The following is a 25,129-nucleotide window of genomic DNA, read 5'->3' as shown; positions in this document are numbered from 1 at the left end:
TATAAATAAAATTGAACTGAATCTCCCTGGAAATCTAACTACAGTGTTGTGGATGCATTCAATAACTATTGTGATCAGATCACTGCTGATTCCTCCTCCTGCATTTCTACATATTTCTTTCACCAAAGTTTTCAAATTGGCAGTCAGAAAATAACAACAGTCAATACAGGAACTCACAAATATAAAAATGAACGAATAAAAGCAAATTCATGGAGAGAGACTGGCAAAAGTTAGACGAGAGAGAAAATACAAAGAAATGGAAACTTTAGGGATAATTATGGCCTGTATTTGTATAGCACCTTACTAGTCCCTAAGGACCCGAATGTTAGGATGCCTGGGTCGTTGACCCAGGGTTTTTGAGTTCATTATATTATTTATAATTTCTAGTCTTTGGGTTTTTGTTAGAGTTCTGTCTTATGGTTTGTCTCTGTGTAATCCTTAGTTGCTGTCTCCCTGTGTCCAGTCAGTGTCTGTGTCTGCCCTGGTCCCACGTCTCTGTTCCCTCTGTAGTGCCTGCATGTGAGTCTGTGTCTTTGTTCAGTCTGTGTTTTGTGTTTCCTGTTTTACTTTGAAGGTCTCTGTCTTATCTCAGTGTGTTCAGGTTACGCTTCCTGGTCTCGTCAGTTCTGATTTGCCCCAGCTGTGTTTCCCTCCTGTTGTCCATTCCCTGATTGCTCCCTCTGTGTATTTAAGCCCTGTGTTTCAGTTTGTCATGGTTGTGATCTACCCTTATCTTGCGGTGTGTGTTCTGTGTAAGGTTATTTTGTAGTCTCAGTTTTGTTACCCTTTTTGAGTTCAGCATTAAAGCTGTTTTGAGTTCAAGTTTTGTCTCCGGAGTCTGCACCTTGGGTCCTTTTCCTGCCTGCACACAGCCGTCACATAACACCGAAAGCGCTTTACACATCAAGTCCAATTATGTTAAATATGTACCAACATCTTATTTCTTTCTATCATGGCTGGTACAGTATATAAAACATCACATGTACATGTAGTACACACGTGTACTTAATTGAATTGGATTCAACTCAACTTTATTCATTTTCAGAAAATCACAACAACAGGCGCCTCAAAGTGCTTAATTTTGTAGGCTCTACAGTTATACAGAGAAGGCAGGAAACAGGTAATGACCTACGCCTGACTCATGTGACGGCACACATGGTTAATAGTGGGTTAAGAACCACCTCTTAAGGGACGACCCCCACTAGGGTTTAAATACCTGAGACTCTCCACCCGTTCAGTCACTTCTTTCAAGCTCCTAACTATGAGAGAAACATGCTCTCTGTTTCTATAAACTTTGTATTTTCTTCTGTCTCCTTCTTACGCTGATAGCAATGCCTGTCCAACGGTGAACATTTAGAAAATGTGTGATCTGCTGCACACAGCTTAACACACAGCTTTCCTGCATGGAGCAACTTTTGTTCCTCACTGGTTCTAACAGGAGCTGTTGATTAGCAATAATTCATTAAAACACAGAAATTTTGTTTATCAGATTATTAGAAATATCACTAAAATCATCTGCTGCGACGGGTTCAGGTGAGGGCAGGAACAGAAGTTAATTATAACTAACAAATAAATGCAGAGAGGTAAAAACAAACAAAAAAGTTGAGTGAAGGAGAAACACCCAGTGCATCATGGGAATCCCCCGGCAGCATATGCCTATTGTAGCATAACTAAGGGAGGATTCAGGGTCACCTGGTCCAGCCCTAACTATATGCTTTAGCAAAAAGGAAAGTTTGAAGCCTAATCTTGAAAGTAGAGATAGTGTCTGTCTCCTGAATCCAAACTGGAAGCTGGTTCCACAGAAGAGGGGCCTGAAAACTGAAGGCTCTGCCTCCCATTCTACTTTTAAATAATAATGAGAATAATAATAATAATAATAACGAACTTTATTTATAAAGCACACTTAAAACCAAGGGTATGCCAAGTAACATAGAGAATAAAAGGAAGATAACAGAAATAGGACCAAAGCAAGTACTAGGTATGCAAGCAGGTAGCTGTCACTGATACATAGGAAAGCAACAGATACAGAACAAACAAGGAATTAAATGAGCATAAAAGTGCATGATATAAAATCATAAAAGAAATGTTAACTAGAGGGAAAGGCAAGATTGAATAAGTGGGTTTTTAGTCGTGATTTGAACAGTGCAATAGAATCAGATGCGTGGAGGTCAAGAGGAAGGGTGTTCCACAGTCCCGGGGCAGCCAGAGCAAACGCACGGTCACCCCGAGACTTCAGCCGAGATCTGGGTTGCGTAAGAAGTAGTTGAGTGGCAGATCTGAGTGTTCTAGCAGGAGTATGTGGTTTGAGAAGTTCACTAAGATAACTCAGCGCTAATTTATTAATAGTTTTGAATGTAAGGAGTAATATTTTAAATTGAATACGGTACTTTATGGGCAGCCAATGCAGGCTAGCTAGGACAGGAGTAATAGGGCAAAATTTCCTGGTACCAGTCAAGTGGCGGGCTGCTGCATTTTGGACTGTTTGCAGTCTAAGAAGAAGAGAAGAGGGGAGACTGTAGTACAAGGAGTTACAATAATCCAACCTGGAGGTCACAAAAGCGTGAATAAGCTTCTCCAGGTCCTCGTGCGGAACATAATGCCTAGCCTTAGAGATAAGGCGCAGTTGGTGGAAGCTAGATCTCACTACAGCAGACACTTGCTTATCGAGTTTGAGCGAGCTATCCAGCAGTGCACCCAAGTTACTGACATAGTCACAAGAAAAGCTAGCAAAGGAACCCAGGGCAGCACAGAGTTGGGCACGAGGTATTTTACTGTTGAACACCACAGTCTCAGTCGAGGGAATTACTCAGGAACCATTCTTTGACCTTACGCATGCATTCTGGAAAGTAGTGCAGGGACACAGTAAGGTCATCAGTAAGTTCAAAATAGATCTGTCGTCGGCGTAACAGTGGAAGGCGATATTGTATTTTTCAAAGATTGTATTTGCTCCCTCTAGGTGCAATGAGAAAAGAATAGGGCCTAAAAATGATCCTTGAGGCACACCGCAACAGACTGGTGCAGAGGAAGAGGAGAAGGTGCCCAAGTTAACCGAAAAGGACCTGTCAGCGAGGTATGATTTAAACCAGTGGAGGGCAGTGCCTCTAATACCCACAGTGTGTTCAAGTCTTAATAATAAGATGTTATGGTCCACCATATCAAAAGCCGAAGAGAGGTCCAGTAAAACTAGGACCATAGAGCGTCCAGTATCAGTAATTACAAGAATATCATTAAGAACTCTAACCAACGCTGTTTCAGTGCAGTGGCTTAAAAGCAGATTGAAATTTCTCAGCGATATTGTTCGTGTCCAAGTACGCCTGGAGCTGGGAGAGAACTAGTCTCTCCAGGATCTTGGATAATAATGAGAGGTTAGAGATCGGTCTGTAGTTTGAAAGGTCTAGGAACAACAAGTAAGCCTGCAGTGTGAGAGCGAAGTGCTCTAATAGGGTGATATGGTACTAGTAGTTTAGAGATATTGTACAAATGGAAGAAAATATTTGTTTAATATGCACAATGAAGGACATATCCTGGTCAAAAATCAATCAATCAATCTTAGTAAGTTACACGTACATGTTGCGTGTTGCACATACAGTTACCTGCACCCTTTACATCCTTCCCTCTTTACATCTATATGAATTGTAATCATTATAGTGTGTTTTAACATGATATACTTTTGTATGAATATTTTAAACAGGTCACTTTTGAAAATGAGTCCTAGCGTCTCAGTTAGATTTATTTGTATAAATAAAGAGGAAATTCTGGGGAAATTTAAAAGGAACGTTTACAGGATACTGAAGGGAAATCTTTAAAAAACATACCTTTGATATAACAGCATTAAAAAACATATTTATGTTTGTTTTTGGAGAGTGGAGACGAGAAAGTCAATGATGAGGGGATGCAGCGCCTCCCATAACCAGGGGAGTACGGACACGCATACCCCTACTTGGTGGACTAACTCTTCCCGTTCCTCCTCTCTGGAACACTGCAGCCACTTGCCGCATAGCGACTCCACTGTCCGAATGATCTCCTGCTCTTGTGTCGCTGGGTCCGGCATGGTCGCGTCGTACTGTCACAATCTGAGGGGACAGACCGTGCGGGGGTGTGTGTGGTGGACCCAGGTGCGAACACAAGAGAGTAGACCAGAGTAAAAAGCGAGCCTTTATTGTGGCTGATGACAGTTCTCAACACAAAGCAGAAACACCGTAACTAAACTGAACCTAAACTAAACTGGGAAACAGATACTGATAAACTAAGGAGACTCAGAAAACCATGACGATGATGTACAGACTGACCGGGAGGACATGGAGGGTGGGAACACAGACGACGCGACACAGACTGCATGAAACACAGAGACTAAATACACATGAGGGATGATCAGGGGAAGTGGCCACACATGGGAGCACAGCTGACACACATGAACCTAACGACAGGACAGGAGAAGTGAAACTGAATACACTGACAATGAATACAGACTTTCAAAGTAAAACAGGAAACATGGAGATTAGACATGACATGAACTAAACATAACCACGCAGACATGACGCATGAACCAGGGAGACTTAGTACAGGGGGAGACGACAAGACTAAACAGCAATCTAGAAATTAACTAGGTGAACTAAGCTAAGGCACAAATAAATACAAAAGATACATAAACTCAAACACTGGGTCGCTCGACCCAGGACCATGACACAAAACAGTGAAGAAGGCGCAGCAGCGCCTCTTCTTTCTCAGGAGACTAAAAAGATTCGGCATGAGCCCCCGCATCCTCAGGACCTTCTATCGCTGTGCCATTGAGAGCATCCTCACTGGATGCATCACCACCTGGTACGGCAACAGCAGCACTTACAACCACAAAGCTCTCCAGAGAGTAGCGCGGTGTGGGGAAAGGATAACTGGAGGTGAGCTTCCCTCCCTCCAGGACATCTACAGGAAGCAGTGCCTGAGGAAAGCGGGGAGGATCATCAAGGACTCCAGTCACCCCAGCCAGAAACTGTTCAGACTGCTTCCATCAGGAAGGAGGTTCTGCAGCATCCGGCCCCGTACCAGCAGACTGAGAGACAGCTTCTTCCATCAGGCCATCAGACTGCTGAACACTTCATAGACACCTCAGCTTCACTACTGGAACTTCAACATTATGCACTCCATACTGTATATAAATGCCACTCGTTTTGCACATTTCCAACTGCCGACCTCTGTAGATTTAATTTAATTTAATTTTATATATATGTATATATACACACACACACTTAGATATACATATTTACTATACATATTCAGTAATGCGCATACATACTATACTAGCCCCCATCCTTAAAACCTCCTCCCTCACAGAGAGAATTATGACCTTGTTTTCTGCTTGTCCATCATCTAAAGCAGGAGTCTCTGTTTAACGTCTCCCATGAACTTACAATGGCCTCACTGTGGCAAGTGTGTGTGGTAGAGCATAAGGCCCATTTGTAGTTCACATGCATACAACTAAGTGAGAAAGTGATATTACTATTACTAATGTGATATGATTAAAATATGTGATCAATACACAGGATAAAGAAATCTGCCACCACACGGGAAACATGGAATTGTTTTCCATTATTATGCCGATGACTCGAGGATTCATTAAAAAGATAAATGGTTTATCAGTAGACTCCCTGCTCAGGTGTCTTGATAAATGAAAGGCCTGGATGGCTTTGGGCTTTTTGCATTTTAATGAGCAGAAAACAGAAGTGACGGTTTTTGGTGGCTTTTCTGAGACCACGACTATGGATCTTGGTTCTTTGACACAGTTTGTTAAACCAATCATCACTAATCTGGGAGTTAAAATGGAAAACATACATCTGTGTTAGTGGAGATATTAATTCAATGTTTACTTTGATGAAACATCAAGAAAGACGTGAAGTTACTGAAAAAAGGTTTTGGACTTCACCATTTAACAACAGTCCACACTGAACCACAGACAAGAACTGTAGTAAAATCAAATAATCCATATGAAACAAGCAAACGACATATCATTAAAATCAGTCTCAGTTATGTCATTAATTATGAAACAAAAAACATATTGGAGAATCAATAATCAAAGAAAAAAATCAAAGCATTAAAGGCATTTTATTACAATATACTATTGATTTAAGTGATATTAATATATATTAAAAATTAAGTTAATGCTGTAATATTTGTAATTTAAAGGTCACAGAGAAAATAGAATGACTTATATGTAAACATTCAATTTCATTCAAGTCATAAAAATCTTTTTTTTTACTGAAAGAAAACCAAACTGTCTCTAATGACCAAAACTAAAGACGTTTTCCTGTCGCCTGTTTATTCATACATTTATGATAAATTGCCTTCTTTACTAATCAAACATATATTTATGAAAATAGTAATGGTTATAAATGAACATATTGTTACTTAACAACTCGGGGACATAAAACTCAGGGAATCCACACGTTCGGCTTTAATAATACAGTATATAATATTAGCCACAAAACAGCAGTTAGTGGGGATAGGTTAATTGGACAATCCAAATTGCCACTAGGTGTGAATGTGTGAGTGAATGTGAGTATGAATGGTTGTCTGTCCTTGTGTGTTGGCCCTGCGACAGACTGGCGACCTGTCCAGGGTGTACCCCGCCTTTCGCCCTATGACAGCTGGGATTGGCTCCAGCGCCCCCCACGACCCTGAAAAGGATAAGCGGTAGCGAATGGATGGATGGATAATATTAGCCAGTCTGAGTACAGTCTTACTTGATACACACATACTGTGTTGTGATAACAGCTGTATTATACCACTGTCTTTTCATATTTAGACACAACTATATTTACATGTCTCATTATTAAGTCTCTATTAACTAGCAGTCGAAGTATGTTATGATCACACAAAACTGTATTACAGCTTTCTGCCATATTGTTTACTGTAATAATCAAATAACATGTCGATCCACTGTGATTTTTTTATTGACTGTTTTTACTATTATAATTCATTTCCCCCCTTTTCGGATCATTTTGTGGCCTGGCTGCATCTGACGTCAGAGATTTGTGTTGAACTAATAAATTCTGCTGTGATTGTTCATTGTAATTGGTGACAGAAATAAATTACATAATTATGTGAAGAAGTGCTTGTATAATAACTTGTCTTTAGTGTTTTTGTAAGCTAACAAATGGAGTTCTGTAACATACCCTTATATTGTTAGATTGTTTTTTGTGTATTCATTGGAAATGAATACATGTATTTAGCTTTAGAAAATAATGAATCTCCAGGCAGAAGTGTTTTCTATGTGCTGCAAAATATGGGGAAGTATACGGAACTTTAAAGAAGTACTGATTCTTTTTCGTTTTGTTTTTACTGACATAAAATGAAGCATCTGAAACTGTTCGTTTCTTATCACATAACGCTGCAGGCTGATGCGTCATTGATCTTTTCTGATAAGATTTCTTGCATAAGCGTCACTAATTCTTTTTCATGTGTTTCCTGGAGTTCCTCTTTTTTATCCTCATCCTTCACTTTCTTCATTTCATTTTCCTGTTTTTCCAGTAATCTCTTGATCCTGTAATAACTGGAATTCCTTTTGATGACATGTTTCAGTAACTCATTCATTTCCTTCTGATATTCTTTCTTCTGATAAGCTAATTCCTCCACAAGTTTCTTTTGGGATTCATTGGCATTTTCAGCTTGCTTTCTGGCTTCTTCTTCATGTTTTTTCTTCATCTCCTCCAGGGTTTTCTTATGTTTCTCCTCCAGTTCTTTCTTCTCCTTTTCCTCCTGTTCTCTTCTGAGGTGATCCTCCTTAAGTTTGTTTTCATATATTTGCTTTTCTTGTTTGTACTTTTCTTCAAGCTCTTTGATTTTTTGCTCTTCCTCTCGTCTCGTCTCTTCTTCTTGTCGTTGTTTCTCCCACCATTCTTTCTGTTCTTTCTCCCACTCTTCTTGTTGTTTTCTCAGCTGTTCTCTGCTTTCTTCCAGCTTTCTGTCGACATTTTTCTTTTCCTCTTTTTCTGACTGAATTTGTTTATCCACAATTTCAATCTGTTTGTTAAAATTCTCTCGATATATTTCTACTTCCTTTTTCTTATTGATTTCTTCTTCATTTCTAATTTGTTCTTCTTTTCTTCTTCTCTCTTGTTCGAACCTAATTTTCTCCTCCATTTCCTGGAGTTCTTTGGCTTTTTCTTGTCTCTCCTGTTCCATTTGTTTTCTCTCTTTTTCCATTGTGTCCTTAATGGTTTCCATATCTTGATTGTATTTTCTCTGAATCTCTTCTTCCTTCTTCTTTAGAATGCTCTCCATTTTCATCTGTATCGCTACTTCAGCCTCTTGCAGCATCTCGTTGGTGTAGAAGTTTCCTCCATTGTCCTTCACCATGGTGTCAATCTTTGCTATCAGCTCACTGACTTGTGTGCGGTTTTGTTTCTCAGAGTTATTGAACACATGGTATCTTCCTCCACAGTCAGAGATCAGCTTCTTAAAGGAACTGTGACATTTGTTCTTGATGTAATCATCAACAGACTCTCCCTGACGCTCCAGTTCATCTCCTCTGGTTAAAAGAACAAAGGTGAACTTTTCTGAATCCTTCCTAAAGAATTTCTTGATGAGTTTCAGTGTCTCTTTCTCCTCTTCTGTGAATCTGCCGACCTGTATCACCACCAAGAAGACATGTGGTCCTGGAGCCAGGAGACTGACACATTTCACCATCTCCTCTTGAATTTCTTCATTGGACAAACTTGTGTCAAACAGACCAGGAGTGTCGACCACAACAACAGGACGACCGTCCACCTCACCATGTAATTTCTGACATTGTTGTGTAACTGATATTTGACTTGATGCAGCTTTAAACTCGTCTCTTCCTAAAATGGTGTTTCCTGTAGAGCTCTTTCCACAGCCAGTCTTCCCAATCAGCACAATCCTGAGACAGTCTGAGTCCTGTTCTCCAACTTCACCACCTAAAACATAAACATAAAGTTTTATATTCATTATTGTAGGTTGTTATATCAAGACTGTAGGACATCAGACTAAGAAAAATATTTGTGCTTACCAGTGATCATGTTCATCTTCAATTTCTTAGCTTCATCTTGTTGCCTCTTAATGATTTTCTCTTTTTGTAAGACTTTCTCCATTTGTGCATGTAGCAAGGTTATAGCTGTATAACAGTGTGGTTTGCCCATGCTCTTTTCAGACAGGCTCATTTTATCCACAGTCTGAAGCATGGTCTCCAAACTATCCCTCTGCTGTTTAGCCTTGATATTGAGAACCACATGTCTTTGTCTAAAAGTCTGAAGGAGCTTCTGGATGTCCTGGTTTTCCTTGAAAGAGTTAAGAACAGCTGGATCTGTCGGATCTGAGTCCACAGTGAACAGAATCATGGTGAAGTCATTGACCCGAGAGCTGAATGTGTCCTGGATGGTCTCTAACTCTCTCTTGTCTTCATCAGTGAGGGGAGCCACAGGTAGGACCAGGATGAAGGCATGGACTGCCTGACAGAGGGAGATACACTTGAATGATTCCTCCATCACTGCCTCCTGAGGTTTTCCATACAAGGCAGGCAGCTCCACCAGGGAAACCCAACGTCCACACACCTCTCCCTGATGTTTAACACACTCTGATGAGTTGGAGACTGAATGAAGCTCAGTCTGACCTAAAATGGCCTTGGCTGCTGACGTCTTCACTGCTCCTCTCCTCCCACACAGAACCAGGTTCAGACTGGACTTCACTCTCGTGGGTTTAGCCTCTTCTTTTAACATGAGATATTTTCCCCAGTTTTTACTCACTATTTGATTCATTTTTTCCATAAACTTTGAGTAAGATATGGGAATGTCTTTTTTGTCAAAACTGATATATTCCTGCCTGTGATCACAGTGTTTGATGAGTCTTTCCACTGAGGAACTATTTCTCTCATTATGTGTCAGGATGACCATGGAGTGCTTAAATGCATCTTGACCAAACACACTGAGGACCAAGTTCAGATTTTTTCTGTCCTCTTCAGAGAAATCAGAAGGTTTCACTAACAGCAGCAGAACATTTGGTCCAGGAGGACAGAGACTCACACAGCTCTTCATCACTTCTAACAATTTATCAACAGACAGACTGAAGATGTCGGGAGTTTTGACTACTGTTAACGGTTTCCCGTTCCACTCTCCAGAGGCAGCGTGACATTGCCTTCCTCCAAGGACTTTAGGCATAATGGATCTTTTCTTTCCAGTGATGAGGTTTTCCAGGGCTGATTTCTTGTCATCATTTTTTCCAAACAGCATTATTCTGAGTTCATGTGCTGAAAAAAAAAATTTTCATAATGAGAACACACATATTTCCATCACACTCCCATTTACCACATTTCATTATGTAGTTTTCAATAACTAAATAGACCAGAAAAATGTTCTTTAAAATAGTTCTGACTATATCTTTTAGTTGGTTACAGGTGGATCAGCACAGACAGAAAACTTAGTGTTACAGACTTAAGTGACACCTAACAACTGCCATCAAATTTGAATATTATCTCACTGTCGACTGATCCATCCATCTCTCACCATGTTGTCGCAGTGTGTGTGTGTGTGTGTGTGTGTGAAACTATGGACCGTATTTACTAAATGTTGTCCCCAGTTACAGTTAGGTGTGGGTAGTTTCCTTTTACACTCAGCTGTCTCTGCAACACGATGGACTGGTACAGCATCCGTATCACTTCAGCTGCAGCACCAATCCGTCTCTCAATATCCTGCTTCCTTCTCCCGTCACTTGTGAACAACACCTAAAAATACGTAAAATCCTCCACTTGGGACAGGATCTCATCCATGACCCAGAGTGGGCTCTTCAAACTTTTCCGACTGAGCAACATGGTGGAAATTTGGAAATGTTGATTCTCATCCCCACTGCTCACACTAGGCCATGGCCTGTTACAGGCAAACTGGAGGCCATTTCCCACCAGGAGTCTGACTTATTGCCTCAACGTTCCACATGCCACAGCTGTGAGTTGAAGATCTCGTGGACTGGAGCCTCTGCCAGGCATTCGCAGCGCACCTTCACTGTACTTTTAGGTGTGCTTGGTCTGTCCGTGTGATTCGACTCACCACCAGGTCGTGATCAGCTGATATCTCAGCCCAACTCTTTACCAGAGTGTCCAGAACATATGGCTACAGGTCCAGTGATACATTTACAAAATCCATCATCGACCCGTGACCTAGGGCATCCTGGTGCCATGTGCACTTATGGAAACCCCTATGTTCGAACATGGTACTCGTTATGGACAAAATGGGATTTGCCCATAAGTCCGAGAAATAAACGGAGTGTCACAGGGCTCTGTATTAGGTCCCCTTCTATTTATCATTTACATAAACAATCTTGGTCTAAATGTGCTAGATGCAACATTGCACTTCTATGCTGATGACACAGTTATTTACAGCTGTGGTTCAACTCTTGTCCAAGCCATTGACTTCTTGCAGAAAACATTTTCTCCTGTCCAGTACTCATTACTTTAGCTTAAACTAAAGCTTTTATTCGCCACATGCAGTGGCAGGTTGCCCTGCAGTGGAATGAACCCGCCCCCCGACCATACACACACAACACAGACATCACATGGGGATACAAGTCAGAGAACGGTTGCATTACAGAAAAACACTGAAATGTACACTACAATGTTCTTCCTCTACCCCCCCCCCCCCCCAATTTTTGCACATGTGGAGGAGCGTGTCAGGCTACATTTCACTGTGTGTTATACTTGTATAACTATGCATGTGACAAATAAAGAACCTTGAACCAATGGGAAAGTACAAGAGGAAAAAAAAGAGACCTCTGCTCATGCTGGGCTATAGGAGGACAGAATGAGAACAGGAAACAAAAAAAACTCCTCCACACAGAAAAGCACATAAATGTCCACAGTACAACAATATGGAGCATGTGACCAGCAACAGTAGGGGGTGAGGAGTAATCCTAGGCAACACAGCAGCCATCCTGCCACTGCACCGTCTCTCCAGCACGGGCCCAGACCCGCCTCGTGTTCCCCAAGAGGAGTCAAGCATCGAAGGCATTGGAAGGGGGAGGGGGAGAGTGAGTGCTTATCAGTGTAAGTGTATGTGTGTGTGTGTCCATAGTTCAGCTGAAACAGTGTCCTTCGCACTATCAGGCTAAGTAAACAGACTACCAGCCAACCCAGGTGGCCTTGCATGGAATGGGAAGAACAGTCTAAACACAGTCGTTATCAGGGTGTTGTTGTACGGCTCCAGCCTTGAGCCCACAGCTGGCGCCGAAGGGATAGCCGCAATTAGATGGTATTTTTTTCTTTTATACAAACAACTCATGAGAATTTCAAAGTTGTACTTTAACACTCCGACACCGACACTGGTCTCTCAATCTCCCGTTGGAGAGCCGCGAGCTTCTCCATGATGTTATCAAACTTGCACTCCGTGGTCTTGTCATTCTTGTGCTCAGAGAGCAGATTCTGAGAACTCACGACTGCAGTGAGCTGCTTCACGATGTGATCCAACTTTCGCTCAGAGGTCTTATTCTGAGTGTTCATGGCAGCCGTAAGCTTCTCCAAGATCTTAACCATGCTGCACTCAGGGAGCCCATTCTGAGAAGTTGCACCTTGTCCCAACATTTCAATCCCAGCGGGCAGCCTTGGGGGGGTTTGCACAGCCGGTTCCGCTGTCTTAATTCTTCGATAAGCCAGGGCCAAGCCAGCTCCGATCAGCAAGAACCCTGTTATCATGGTTCCAAATAGATAGATATCTTTAGCGTCCTCGATCGACAGTCCCGCCAGGCACACGACCCTCCAGTTATGCCACCCGTCCATCGTGTGTCCGGCAGGGAAAGTCCTTCCAGGGCACTCGGGCTCTCCCGACCCGGGGCTTCTCGTTGAGAAGAGTGTGTCAATTGCATTCAGAGACCAGTTGATCAAATCCATAATTCTCTTTTAGGTTTTAGAAACAGACTGTGAGAGTGTGTTCCAGGGAGAAATAAAAACACGAGACAAGACAAGGACATACTGTAAGAAGCTAAGCAGGGAAGATAAGGGAGAGGAGAGGAGAAAAGTGTGACCGCCTTCGCCGAGAGCCAAACGAGCAACTCAACTGTTGTTCAACAACTGTTCTCAATTCAGGCAAAACAAAGCTAGTGTTGTTTTCTAAATCAAGGAAATGGACCCAAACAATTCCATCAGTAACCACTCTTCAGGGTAATATAATAGAGTTTGTTCACACGTAGAAATATCTGGGTTTTTCTTTTAATACAAAGAAGCAGCTTGTTGCTGCAACATTTTTACCTGTGCTGGATTATGGGGATATTCTATATATGAATGCTTCTGCTGCTCAATTTCTTCAAATGGTTGATCTGATGTTCATCACTAACCGTACATTTCAGACTCACCACTGTGAGTTCTATTCTCAGGTAGGATGGTCTGCTTTGGCAAGTCAGAGGAACTCTCACTTATGCAGTTTTATTTCTATGGCAATACTGGGATTGCTGCCTTCTTATATATGTTCCCAGCTTGCAATGAAGCATGCTGGTCGCTATCCTCTTCATGCACAAGGTTATTTGTTGCTTTCTGTTCCATTTGCCCGAACTGAATTTAGAACCCTGTGCTTGGAACAACCTGCAGAACGACTGGAAAATGACTGAATTCTTTTCATTAAGTGCTTTTAAATGTAAACTAAGAATCCATGAAACTGTTTCCATTAGACTGATTGTCATTTTAACAGAATTTGGAATTTTTGTTTAATTTTATTTTTATTTTTTTTAATTTTTATTTATTTTTGCATGTGTGTTGTTGCTGCTGGCTGTGTTTAATTGAGTAACTTTTGTAACTGTGAGACTCTTCCTGCTGCCTGTCTTGGCCAGGTCGTCCTTGAATAAGAGGTTTTTAATCTCAATGGATCTTCCTGGTTAAATTTGTGGATGACTGAATGTAGTGTAAAGCACTTTGGGGTGCATAGGGGCTAAGTAAAGCACTATACAAATACAGGCCATTTACCATTTAAATAAAGGTTTTTAAAAAAAAGAAAGAAAGAAAAAACAAACAAACACACCACTCGGGTTTTGATCCGGGAGGCCACTCTACCCAATCACGCCCCTCCAGGTCTCATTGTCGTTGCCCACATGACCATTGAAGTCTCCCAGTAGGACAACAGAGTCCCCAGGTGGAGCACCTTACCCAAGGACTCCAAGAAGGCTGGGTACTCATCATTCAGCGCATATGTGCAGATGACAGTCAGGACCCATTCCCCGACCCGAAGGCGCGGGGAACAAACCCTCTAGTCCATGGGAAAAACCCCCAACATATAGGCAGCAACCTGAGGGGATACTAGAATACCCACCTCAGCCTGCTACCTCCCACCAAGGGCATCTCCAGCTGGAGACAGAGTCCATCCATTCTCCAGGAGACTGGTTCCAGAGCCCAAGCTTTGTGTTGAGGCCAATTATATCTATTCGGTGCCTCTCAACCTTACACACTAACTAACTTCTCACCAGAGAGGAACATTCCATGTCCCAATTTCTTGTCTTGGTAGCAGGGGATTAGTCCGCTAGGGCCTTGTTCCTGGCTGCTGCTCGACACACTGCACCAGACCCCTACGGTGCCTCTGCAATAAAATATTTTCTTTATTTAGTTTCCTGTGTGAGGGGTTATGTATGTTACTCCTCCCTGTTCCCTAGCAGAGGGGGTCGTAACATAAGTAAGGGCTCGTCCGGGGCTCCTTTTCCCCCATCAGGAGAGAATTCCATTTGTGAAAAAGAGAGAACCTGTGTTTTGCTACCTTTATTTCCCCTCTGCCCTCCTCCCTGGTTGAGCACCATGTTGGCTGCATTTTGTTTGGATTGGTTCTTAGCTGCTCCATCTGTTGAGCTCCTTGATAGCTGCCACAAGTGTGAATTGCTGCGGATTGCAGGTCACCTTAAGCTTCATGTCCTTAAAACACTCTGTAAGAGTAAGCTGAAATAACTAGTAGCAGACAAGTTGGTGGAGGCTGGTTTGATCCAAGCCTCTTACCTGCCTGAAGGCTCTGGTGAGCTAAGTCGAACTTCCTTGTTTGAGGGCGACCATAAAGATGGTTCTAGTATGGATGGTGTGGGAGATGAGCGGGCGAAGACACCGCGCACGCTCCCTGGCTATGATCACCTCTCCTCTGGAAGTTCAGAAGCATGGATTGGGGGCCCGGTTAAAGGTGCGACTGGTACGGCTCCATTTGGAGGCTGAGGAGAAGGCCCAGGTCAGGCGAGCTCAGCTAGAGCTCGAGATCCATTGCTTGGAGACAGAAGCAGATAAAGGAATGAGGCTGCGTAAGCTGGAGTCTCAGCCACAAGCCTCATCTGTCTCTGCTGTTCTTCCAGGTTCTACCCCGACTTTGCAGTGGCCGAGTGATATATGGCCCCTTTTATTGCAGTGTAAACTGACTGGCAAAGCCCAGAAGGTGGTGGCCACACTTCCTTTACAGGACAGTTTGAATTATTCCAGTGTAAAATCGGCTGTTTTTCAGGCCTATGAATTGGTCCCTGAAGCATACAGGCAGAAATTTCGGCAACAGGAAACTTCCCTCCCAAACATACGGGGAGTTTACCAGGGAAAAAGGGATCCTTTTTGACAAGTAGTACTCTGCGTTAAAAGCCAATGATTATTAATCACTGCGTGAATTGATGTCACTGGAAGACTTTAAAAAGGGCCTTCCAGAGAGTGTAGTTTTACACTTGAATGAGCAGAAAGTAAACACTTTAGCAACTGCAGCTGTTCTCGCTGATGAGTATGTGCTCACCCATAAATCCTTTTTCACAGTTAATGAGAAGTCATGGCTCAGTGCCGTGCAGCAGGCAGGCATGGCTAAAACTTTAGGTTCAAAAGAGTCATGAATTTCGTGTTGTTATAAACCGGGACATGTCATTGGGAACTGTTTGGACCTGAAGCATTAAATTCTCAGCAAACTAAGGTATTGCCTTTGTGAAAGTAGCATCCAATCCTGAGTTGCTTGGTTGTGGCGGTAAGGTGCCGGGACCTTATTTTGAACCGTTCATCTTTGATGGTTTGGTCTCACTAAGTAATAGAAACACTGACCTGAAACCAGTGCGCATATTGAGAGACGCTGGAGGTGCTCAGATTAATTCTTTCTAGTGTTTTGCCTTTCTCAGCAGACTGCATGTGGTTTTAATGTTGTACTGCGTGGAATAGAGATGGCTCTGAGACCAGTTCAATGGGTTTATATAAAATCAGAACTTGTTGCGGGAGTTTTTCCCATCGCAGTATGCCCAACCTTGCTAACCTTGCGTGTTGTTGGGGTGGGTTAGTGCGTCCTAGTCTGGAGGTTCTAGATCAGTGGTTCTTAACCTTGTTGGAGGTACCGAACCCCACCAGTTTCCTATGCGCATTCACTGCACTTTTCTTTAGTGAAAAATAAAATATGATTTTTTTTTTCAAATTCAAGACATAGATTTTGTTTTACTGGTGCACAAAATGAGCCGTGCATGTCACGGCGGAGGCTCTGCCGAACCCCTGAGACGACTCACCAAACCCCTAGGGTTCGATCGAACTCAGGTTAAGAACCACTGTTCTAGATAATTCCCTCAGTCACAAGGCCCCAGACATTTCGTTGACCCTGAAGCTGTACCCAGCTTGTGTGGTTACGCATGCACAAGCCCGTAAAGATGTTGATATTTAAACTCTTTTTGTCTAAGTGCTTGTGAAATATTTGCAAAGTGTCAGTGCAGTGAGTTATCTCAGTGAAGATAACTGGACTCACCAGATTCTGAAAAGGCCATGATGTCACTCTGCTGAAAACACCATAGACTGGTTGACCTGTAGAGGGGAAAGTGTTTGATGCTATAAACACAACACTGACAAATACACACTCCAAAAGCAAGGCGACTGTAGAAAATGAATCCTTCTAACCAAAAAGAATCTTTAACCTTAACTATGATATCATTTTTAATTATTAGTATTTAAATTAAGTGATAAGTATGGAAGAAGCAGAAGCATGTAATTTATGCATAATCATCATTAATATTAACATAATATTAAAAGTTCAGAGTTAAGAGGTTCTCAGTCATCCAGGTCATCGTAGTCTAAGGAGCTTGGAAAGAAAAGCGTCTGGACTTCTTTAAGTTGCTTGAAAATGTTCATATGGCTGATAACTGTGATTTGGTGTTTAAAAAAATCACCTACGCATTGCCCCTTAGTATTACTTTGTACTATTATTTCATCGAAAATTTTGATATAATAATTAATTTGACAGTTACCAATAAGTAATTTTCAGTTGTGGGTGAGATCAGTGATTTACTTTCTAAATACATTATCGACAAGCTTCATTTACATTTAATTTGGAAGAATTTACTTTCATTCTAGTTCACTCACCTGCTGATGTCTCCAATGTCTCCTTACACCAAGATCAACTTGACAGTTCAAGAGGTATGAATTAAAGTAGAGCTGTGCCTGGATTAATAAAATAAGATAAGAGTGTTTCACATGGCGATATTTCTCCAAATGTAAAGTTTTAATACAAACTGTGAGTGCTACAAAGATCAAAGTGTTTACAGCTGTTTTCTGTGTTTGAAACACATTTCCATTGCATATTTACCAATTGCTGAACATATTTTACAAAACGTATTCAAAATTCAAACTATTTAAGAAAAAATATATACAAATGTCACAGCTGCGGCGGCAGACGTGTGGAGTTATGATCGAGGACCCAAAATGGAAGCACGGCCTATGATGCAAGTGAGCTTTATTTAAGGTGCGCAGGATACAGCAGGAGCGGAGAATGGCATACACAGAAACTAAGGGGAACCTAAACAGAGGAAACACAGGGAGACTCCAGGAGACATCGCAGACGGACCAGCGATGAGAACGAGATGACTGCACTACAAATACACAAGCAGAAACATGAAGGAATGAGGAACAGGTGGCAACAGCTGGAACTGATTGGGCAAGACGAGACAAGGAAGTAAAGCAGAATACATGAGACACAGACCTTCACAATAAAACAGGAAACTCAACACACACAGACTCAGAGACACAAGCTTTACACAGAGACCTGACTACACTGGAACACACAGGCAGGGATGAGTAGACACAGAACAGAGGGAGCACAGAATAACATGAGGAGCAAAGGGATCAAAACTAGGACCTAGAAATACAGACAGCAATAACATGAGGGAAATAAATAATAAACAGTGCAACTCACTGGGTCACAGACCCAGGACCAGGACAATAAATACAAACAAAATAACTGAAAACTCACAAGTATATAATTTATGATTACACAGAAGGTTACCTGTTGTAACCAGTAGTGACTGAATGTCATGAAGCATCTGGTTCTGGAGGTGGAATGACATGTTCTCTATAAAAGTATGCAATCATATAAGAATTTCACAAAAATGCTAGAAGTAATCTGAAGTGTCAGCTGAGATCAAACAAAACAAAAATCACCACTTATTCCCTCACATTGAAAATTGTATTTACGTCAGTAGTTTCCCTTGTTTTCTTTCGGTGAAGGCATTTAGGTATCTAGTTATTTCTTACCTGCTGAAGTCAGTTGTGTCCTCACACCAAGATGGCTAAAGTGAAAGTAAATAAAACTCCTGTTCTGCCTGTGAAATATGTGGCCTGGGTGTGGTTTGGAAAAAAATGTGTCAGGTAACACTAGCTTGTTTTTCAGTTAAGAAACATGGACTCAGACATCAAGATGTTAAATCCCACCATATCTGTGCTCTGATAATGTTTTTTCCCCTAATGGTTAAAGTCCTCTTTGTAAAAAACATGAAGAAGTCATCAAAAAATGTTTTGCAACAATCAATATACTGAAACAAAGAAATTAGGTTGAGATTTCAATCAATGGGCTTTGATCAGTAGTTGTCCCATTGTTAATTCAGTAGTGTTAGTTTCAGTCATTGTGCAATGTACTTTTTATAAGGTTGGGGAAACCTGCAGTCAGCTGAGACTGAAGAAGTCACTGAGTGACGAAATGTTTCTCCCACTGAAAACATCCAGATGAACAGAATCAACTTTTTGGGATTTACTTACCTGGATGACTGAGCCTGAGCATCAAGACCTTGCCCACGGATGTTGGCATGAGACTGAAGCAGCCTGGAGTAGGTGACTTGCTCTACTGCCTGAGCTACAGCCACCCCAAACATATTACAGGGTTTAAAGTCTACAAGAATTAAATATCTTGTAAAGAAGAAAGCAAGAAATAAAAACACCTGGAAGAAACTGTTCTTCTTTCATTTACTCATTGTAACTCACTAGGCCAGAGTTACAGCAAGCACAATTTGTTTGTCGCCACAAATGTATCGCCCATATGAGATCACTAAATGTTTCTCAATCCTAAAAGCTCACACGGCGTCTGTTATGCATGTTTAGTTCTGTAAAGAGAGACCTGCCTGACCTGTTTTATCTGCTCACTTAGTATCAGTAACAGATTCCATGAAGATGAGTTGGTGCAATTTTCATGAAGTGTTTTTTGCATTTTCACTTCAGACAAACATTTTTTCAAAGTTTGTTTTCTGTGTTGTTGGTGTTATGTAAGTTCCAGGTGGAGGCTGACCATTGGTGGAGGACTGGGAGAGGCCGGATACAAATTGGCAGTGGCGCCCTTCGCTGCCACTTCCTGTTCCCATATGGCTGCGTGTGAATCTGTTTTCTAGGATGAGAAGCTTTTCGCTGTGTTGTAAATAGTGTAAATGGACCTTTTATTTTGACCCTGTAGCTTTAGGGGTGGGAAGCCATTTTATTTCGGTACCTTTTTTCTCCTGTCTTTGATTAGGGAGACAGAGTAAGACCCTGTATTTTCTATCGGGTCACTTTGGCAACAATGGGAAGGAAAACTCCCTTTTAACCAACCCGTTCTCACTCCCGATGCCTAAAATGCCCATGATTTGTCAAGTCCCTGAACTTCTCATACTGACACAAAAGGTACCCTTCCACGCATACATGAAACGCTGTGAGTCCTCGATTCACCCGCTCGCGGTGGTAAAAGACGCTTAGAGCAGAGGCTTCAGCCGTCCATTTACTCAAAAAATAACCCAGTCATGGCAAAACATGACACCGTGAGGTACAATCTAATTGGAGAACCAAGGGCCCTTTCCCCGTCATCTCATAGTGCAGTGGTTCCCAAACTTTTTTTGCTGGGCCCCCTTTTGTTTTACAAGAAAAATGCGCACACGCACAAACACATCCTCCAACCACACACGCCCATATTTTGCTCCATTGCGGTTTATTTCACACCTCAAACATTTAGTAAACAATTAAGCAAATACAAGTAATCTGCAATAAATTACAGGTAGTAATAAAATAAACTTCTAACTCTTTTACGCTGCGTCCACACCTACACGGGTGTTTTTGAAAACGCAGCTGTTTCGTCCACGTAAACGGCGTTTCCTATCACCAAAAATGGAGATTTTTTTAAAACTCCTTTCTTGCGTTTACTTGTGGACGAGGAATACAGAGTTCGTCATGCAACATCAAAGGTATGCGCCTTTTTTCACGTCACGCTGTGGCCACATTATTGCTTACATGGGATGAACTGCAGAATGGCAGATGGAGACAAAATACTGTTAATCTGACTATCTGCAGGTTTTACACGCAGTTACTGTCCCTCCATTTACAAAGGCAGAGGCGTCACGGTGTCATTATTTTACGTGTTGTTTTTTCTGTGTAATAATGTTCAACATTGCTGTCAATACATTTTTCAAAAAATGCCTCTCTGTGCAAAATGGGTTCAAAAACATAAACAGCTGTGGGATCCTGTTTGTCCGTGATATTTTGTTTTCAAAATCATTGCAGTTTATTTCACACCTGAAACATTAAGTAAACAATTAAACAAATAAAAGTAAACTGCAATAAATTACAGGCAGTAATAAAATAAACTACTAACTATTTTACACTACGTCCACACCTACACGGGTGTTTTTGAACACGCAGCTGTTTCGTCCACACGTAAACGGCGTTTCAAATCACCGAAAACTGAGATTTTTTAAAACTCAGTTTTTGCGTTTACATGTGGACGAGGAACTTCATGCAACGTCAAAGGTCTGTCATCTCGGTTGTGGGCAAAAGACCTGCAACTGACAACTAAAGGCTATCTCATCATCTCTCATCTCTCATCTTTTTTCACATCACGCACGTTATTGTTTACATGAGATGAATTTCTACAATGGCAGATAGAGACAAAATACTGTTAATCTGACTATCTTCAGTTTTTACACGCTTACATATGCACACAGTTACTGTCCCTCCATTATGAAAGGCAGAGGCGTCTGTAGGATACTGTTAGTCCGTGATTTGGTGGATCAGCCTGATATTATTTGTATCCCGCTGTAACTTTACTGTATAAAGAGTTAACATCTCCATAATGTCAGGAGCAGTTAGTTATTACAAGAAGTGTTTGTGAACTAAAAATCAAGAATGTGGGATCCTGTTTGTCTGTGATTTAAACAGCCCAGCGCTGCTCCCGATGCAAGGAAAACCAATTCTGCAGGGAGACCTACCTCGGCACTTGTGCAGGCGAAGCCAAAGGGAAAAGGGTAAGATGGCACTGGCGTGGATGGCAGCCTTAACCCAATTTCTCTCAGGATGAATAAAGTATGATCAATCAATCAATCAAAATATGCTTCACCATATTTTCTAGTCTTTCCTTGGAAGGAAGTTAGTTTGGAAACATATTTGGCGATGCTTCATCTCCTGCTTTGCGTTTGTGTGGGAGCCCCGTCAAAACCCTGTCCATTATACTAGCGGTGTCCAAGCGTTCTTTTTTTTTTCTTTTCATACCGCGCCCTCCCTGCAATGGCTCTGCGCCCCCTAGGGGGCGGGCCCCACACTTTGGAAACCTCTGTATTAATCAATGTTTCAAGTCAGGGTCCTGCTGGAACTTGATTTTCTGACTTGACATGAGGCAGATCCTGGCTAAATAAGTTGTGATAACGTCTGCGGGTAATTTGCATGTTCACAGAAACTTTAATGAGCTGATTAATACTTTAAATTCAGGGGCGACCGTGGCTCAGGGGGGTTGGGAATCGCATCTGTAACCGGAAGGTCGCCGGTTTGATCCCTGGCCTCTCTGTCCTGGTCGTTGTGTCCTTGGGCAAGACACTTCACCTGCCGCCTGCTGGTGTTGGCCAGAGGGGCCGGTGGTGCGATATGGCAGCCTGGCTTCTGTCAGTCTGCCCCAGGGCAGCTGTGGCTACAACTGTAGCTTGCCTCCACCAGCGTGTGAATGTGAGAGTGAATGAATAGTGGCATTGTAAAGCGCTTTGGGTGCCTTGAAAAGCGCTATATAAATCCAATCCATTATTATTAAATATTTTCATAGAGCAGTCAGTGTACCAAGGGAAGTACTTCTGCAGAAGTTTTTTTTTTCTTTTGTAATGTTTTCCCATGTGAAATACACTAGCTTGGCCACCCAGTTAACATTAGTAATGCTCTACTTTAGCAAATTTTATTTTTCTGTAATGAATTCAATATTCAAGACTTTAATCTCATAATTAATTTTTTTTCTAAATGTGGTGTAATACTCCTTCATAATATTTGTAATTTCGTTGCTCAGAAATTATTTATGTAATCATCTCACAAAAACAGACCTGAAATAATCCCTAAATGTTTCGTTTTCATTTGCAGAAATGACAAAGCCAAAAACCAAACCATGCCCTTCCTGTCAGGCTCCAAACACCTGCAACAGGGAGACATGCAGTGGATGCCTGGGCAGCCTGAACGTAAAGGAACAAGAAAACAAACAAGAAAAGCTTAAAAACAGCAACTGGGCTGCTTCTGTTAAAAAAAACAAATGCGAGCAGGGTGGTTATTTTTGCCCAGTTGTCAGTAAGTCTCAAAGTTCTGATCTAGGGTTGGTCTGCCAGACAATTCTATATTTATCACAGTTATCAATGTTTCCTTGAATATGATGAAGTAAGAAACTAACGAGACATGTTTAAACACATAAAATATTTATTTATAAAAGAGCATAAATAAAAAAGTTATTCACATCAGAATAACATCATCACACTAAAGACATCAAACTAGAAAAAACTTCAACTATTTTAATTTAAGCTACTTCTGATTTTTAATTTAATCGGCTATTAACTGAGAGACAAAACATTTCAAGAGAAATTTACAGGTTTGGTCACCATAATTACTGTTTAACTACGACAATAAAACAACAAAGATGTGAAACTTAAAGGTTTCTTATACATCCGTTTGCTTACATGAAAGACTGGCTGCATGTTTTTCTTTGTTGTTCTTGCAGGTTTCAAAGCTACATGCCCTGGGCTACCAGCTAATTCTATTTCTTGGACAGTTTGACTGAAAGGGCCGTGTAGTAGGGGACGTGATCACTCACATCGAACCAGCGGAAGGTGCTGCACGTGACATCCTCATGAAGATGAGGAAACTTTATGAACACCTGCTGAGAAGTAAGATATGCTTTGTCCATTATCTGTAACCAGGTCTCCTTATCAGGTAGCCTATCCTAGCTGACTTAGATACTCATGGTACCCATTCAGACCAGTAACCTTCTTGCTGTGAGGTGACAGCTGCCCTACATGTGGCTAACATGAAAAAAGTGTTATATGTGCCTTATTACCTCCACATGTGGCGTTCACATCACCAAAGCTAGCCATACTGAACCTCTGGTGTTACCCGCCTTAACAATTTTGTAAATGTTTTTGTGTGTGTGTTTGTGTATATAGTATGGTCGTTCACACTCATGTATATAAAAATGTAATTGTACAAATCTTCTAGAACACCACACCTGATAACCCTCGCCAAGACTTTCTAGTATAACAAATACATCTGTAAACATGTTATGAATATGAACACCAAGATTCTTAAACACTAGTGATGTGTGATACCACTGATTTCCTTTCCGATCCGATACCAAGTAATATCCAGGGTGGTATCAACGATACCGATCCGATACTTTGTACAAAAACTTATTTTATTTATTGTATCTCAAACTATAGCGTCACAATGATTACAGGACATCAGATTTCTTGTTCTTATCACTTAATAATGCAGAGTTCATCATATAGAAATAAAAAACCTCAAGTTTTGCCCTATTTGAACACGTTGCCTGCCTGCAGCAGTAAAGGACTCTGTGAGAGACGTCTGTCTCGCCCTAGCAGCACCTGTCCCTGTCCTCCTCTTCAGTTCGCCTCAACATAAGCTCATCATATTCTGTGATATGATTTACTCTGAGGTGCCGCAGTAAACGCACTGTTTTCTGTTTCAGCAGCAATGTAGATGTTTTGGTCTTATCCAGGTAACTTCAGGGTTAACTCAGCAGTAACAAGGTGGTTCACCTCTCCTCTCACCTGGGTAATTTGCCTTGGTAACTAATGCAGGTTAGGTTTCACATTAGAAGTCATACGGACTGCGGGGAGAGTAGGAAAGTCTAAAGTCTTTGTTTCCCTGATGAGCATCAGTGATAAACCTACACTCTTACAACTTCATTGTTCAACAGTTTTACAAAAGGACACCAGCACTGTACTTGCTGACGTCATCTGTAAGTAGAGTTTGAATTCTATTTTCATATCTAATCTTTGCTCTCAAACAGCAGCGAGTGTGAAGGAAGCCTTAATGTTCAAACAGCAGCACTACAGTAATTCGGAAATCACGAGTTTAACGGCTGCCTGTACAACAGTGCTGCATTTTACTATTATTTACTATTATTAATCACCATAAAAAGAACCACCAACTGTCTAATTTTTGTTTCATATATTAATACTTTTCCTTTTTTTTTTTTCATTTTAAATAATGGTCAGCCAACCCTTCAAACTATTTTCTGGCACGATGTTTGAACATGAATATCTCAAAAATGTATGAAGATGAAAGCTGTTGGGTCTAAACTTAGACCCCGCTGACCCCGGGACTTATTCCCCTGAAGAACAAAAAAAGCAAGGCAACAGCGGTCGATCGATTTACTTGCAAGGGAGGCCTCGTCGGTATCTCAGGAACGCACTTCGAATCCCATCACGAATGACCCCGAGTCCGGCCTCCGCTCGCTGCCTTTTATTGAAAAAACTGTCACAATAAACAATAGTTTACACAAGTACCTCCCCTCGTAAACCCCCCTTGGTTACAAAGACAAGGCACTGTATGTATGTGTGTGTGTATGCATGTGAGAATGTGTGTGTGTCTGTGTGTGTGTGTGTGTGTGTGTGTGTGTGTATGCATGTGAGAATGTGT

At 41.5% G+C, this 25,129-nt stretch overlaps 1 protein-coding gene across 10 annotated transcripts; it reads right to left on the bottom strand.

The window, feature by feature from the left end:
- Positions 1-6,944: 6,944 nt before the first annotated feature.
- LOC120722446 (GTPase IMAP family member 8-like) lies at positions 6,945-18,760 on the bottom strand. 10 transcript variants are annotated; one of them, XM_040013448.1, is made up of 6 exons: positions 18,473-18,760; positions 18,225-18,290; positions 17,306-17,383; positions 16,695-16,750; positions 9,020-10,252; positions 6,945-8,927 (listed from the first exon to the last, which is right to left on the bottom strand). In XM_040013448.1, the coding sequence occupies exons 4-6, from the start codon at positions 16,711-16,713 to the stop codon at positions 7,372-7,374; spliced, it is 2,808 nt and encodes a 935-aa protein (XP_039869382.1). In that variant the 5' UTR covers positions 16,714-16,750; positions 17,306-17,383; positions 18,225-18,290; positions 18,473-18,760; the 3' UTR covers positions 6,945-7,371. The 10 variants fall into 10 exon arrangements, with proteins under 10 accessions (XP_039869382.1, XP_039869384.1, XP_039869380.1 ...); XM_040013450.1 differs by having other exon boundaries at positions 18,225-18,267; XM_040013446.1 differs by having other exon boundaries at positions 17,306-18,290.
- Positions 18,761-25,129: the final 6,369 nt, after the last annotated feature.

The sequence above is a fragment of the Simochromis diagramma genome, unplaced genomic scaffold (genome assembly GCF_900408965.1).
Source record: "Simochromis diagramma unplaced genomic scaffold, fSimDia1.1 OVJJ01000778.1, whole genome shotgun sequence".
NCBI lineage: Eukaryota > Metazoa > Chordata > Actinopteri > Cichliformes > Cichlidae > Simochromis > Simochromis diagramma.
Note: the sequence above shows the minus strand (reverse complement) of the source record. Positions and strands in the feature narration are given on the sequence as shown.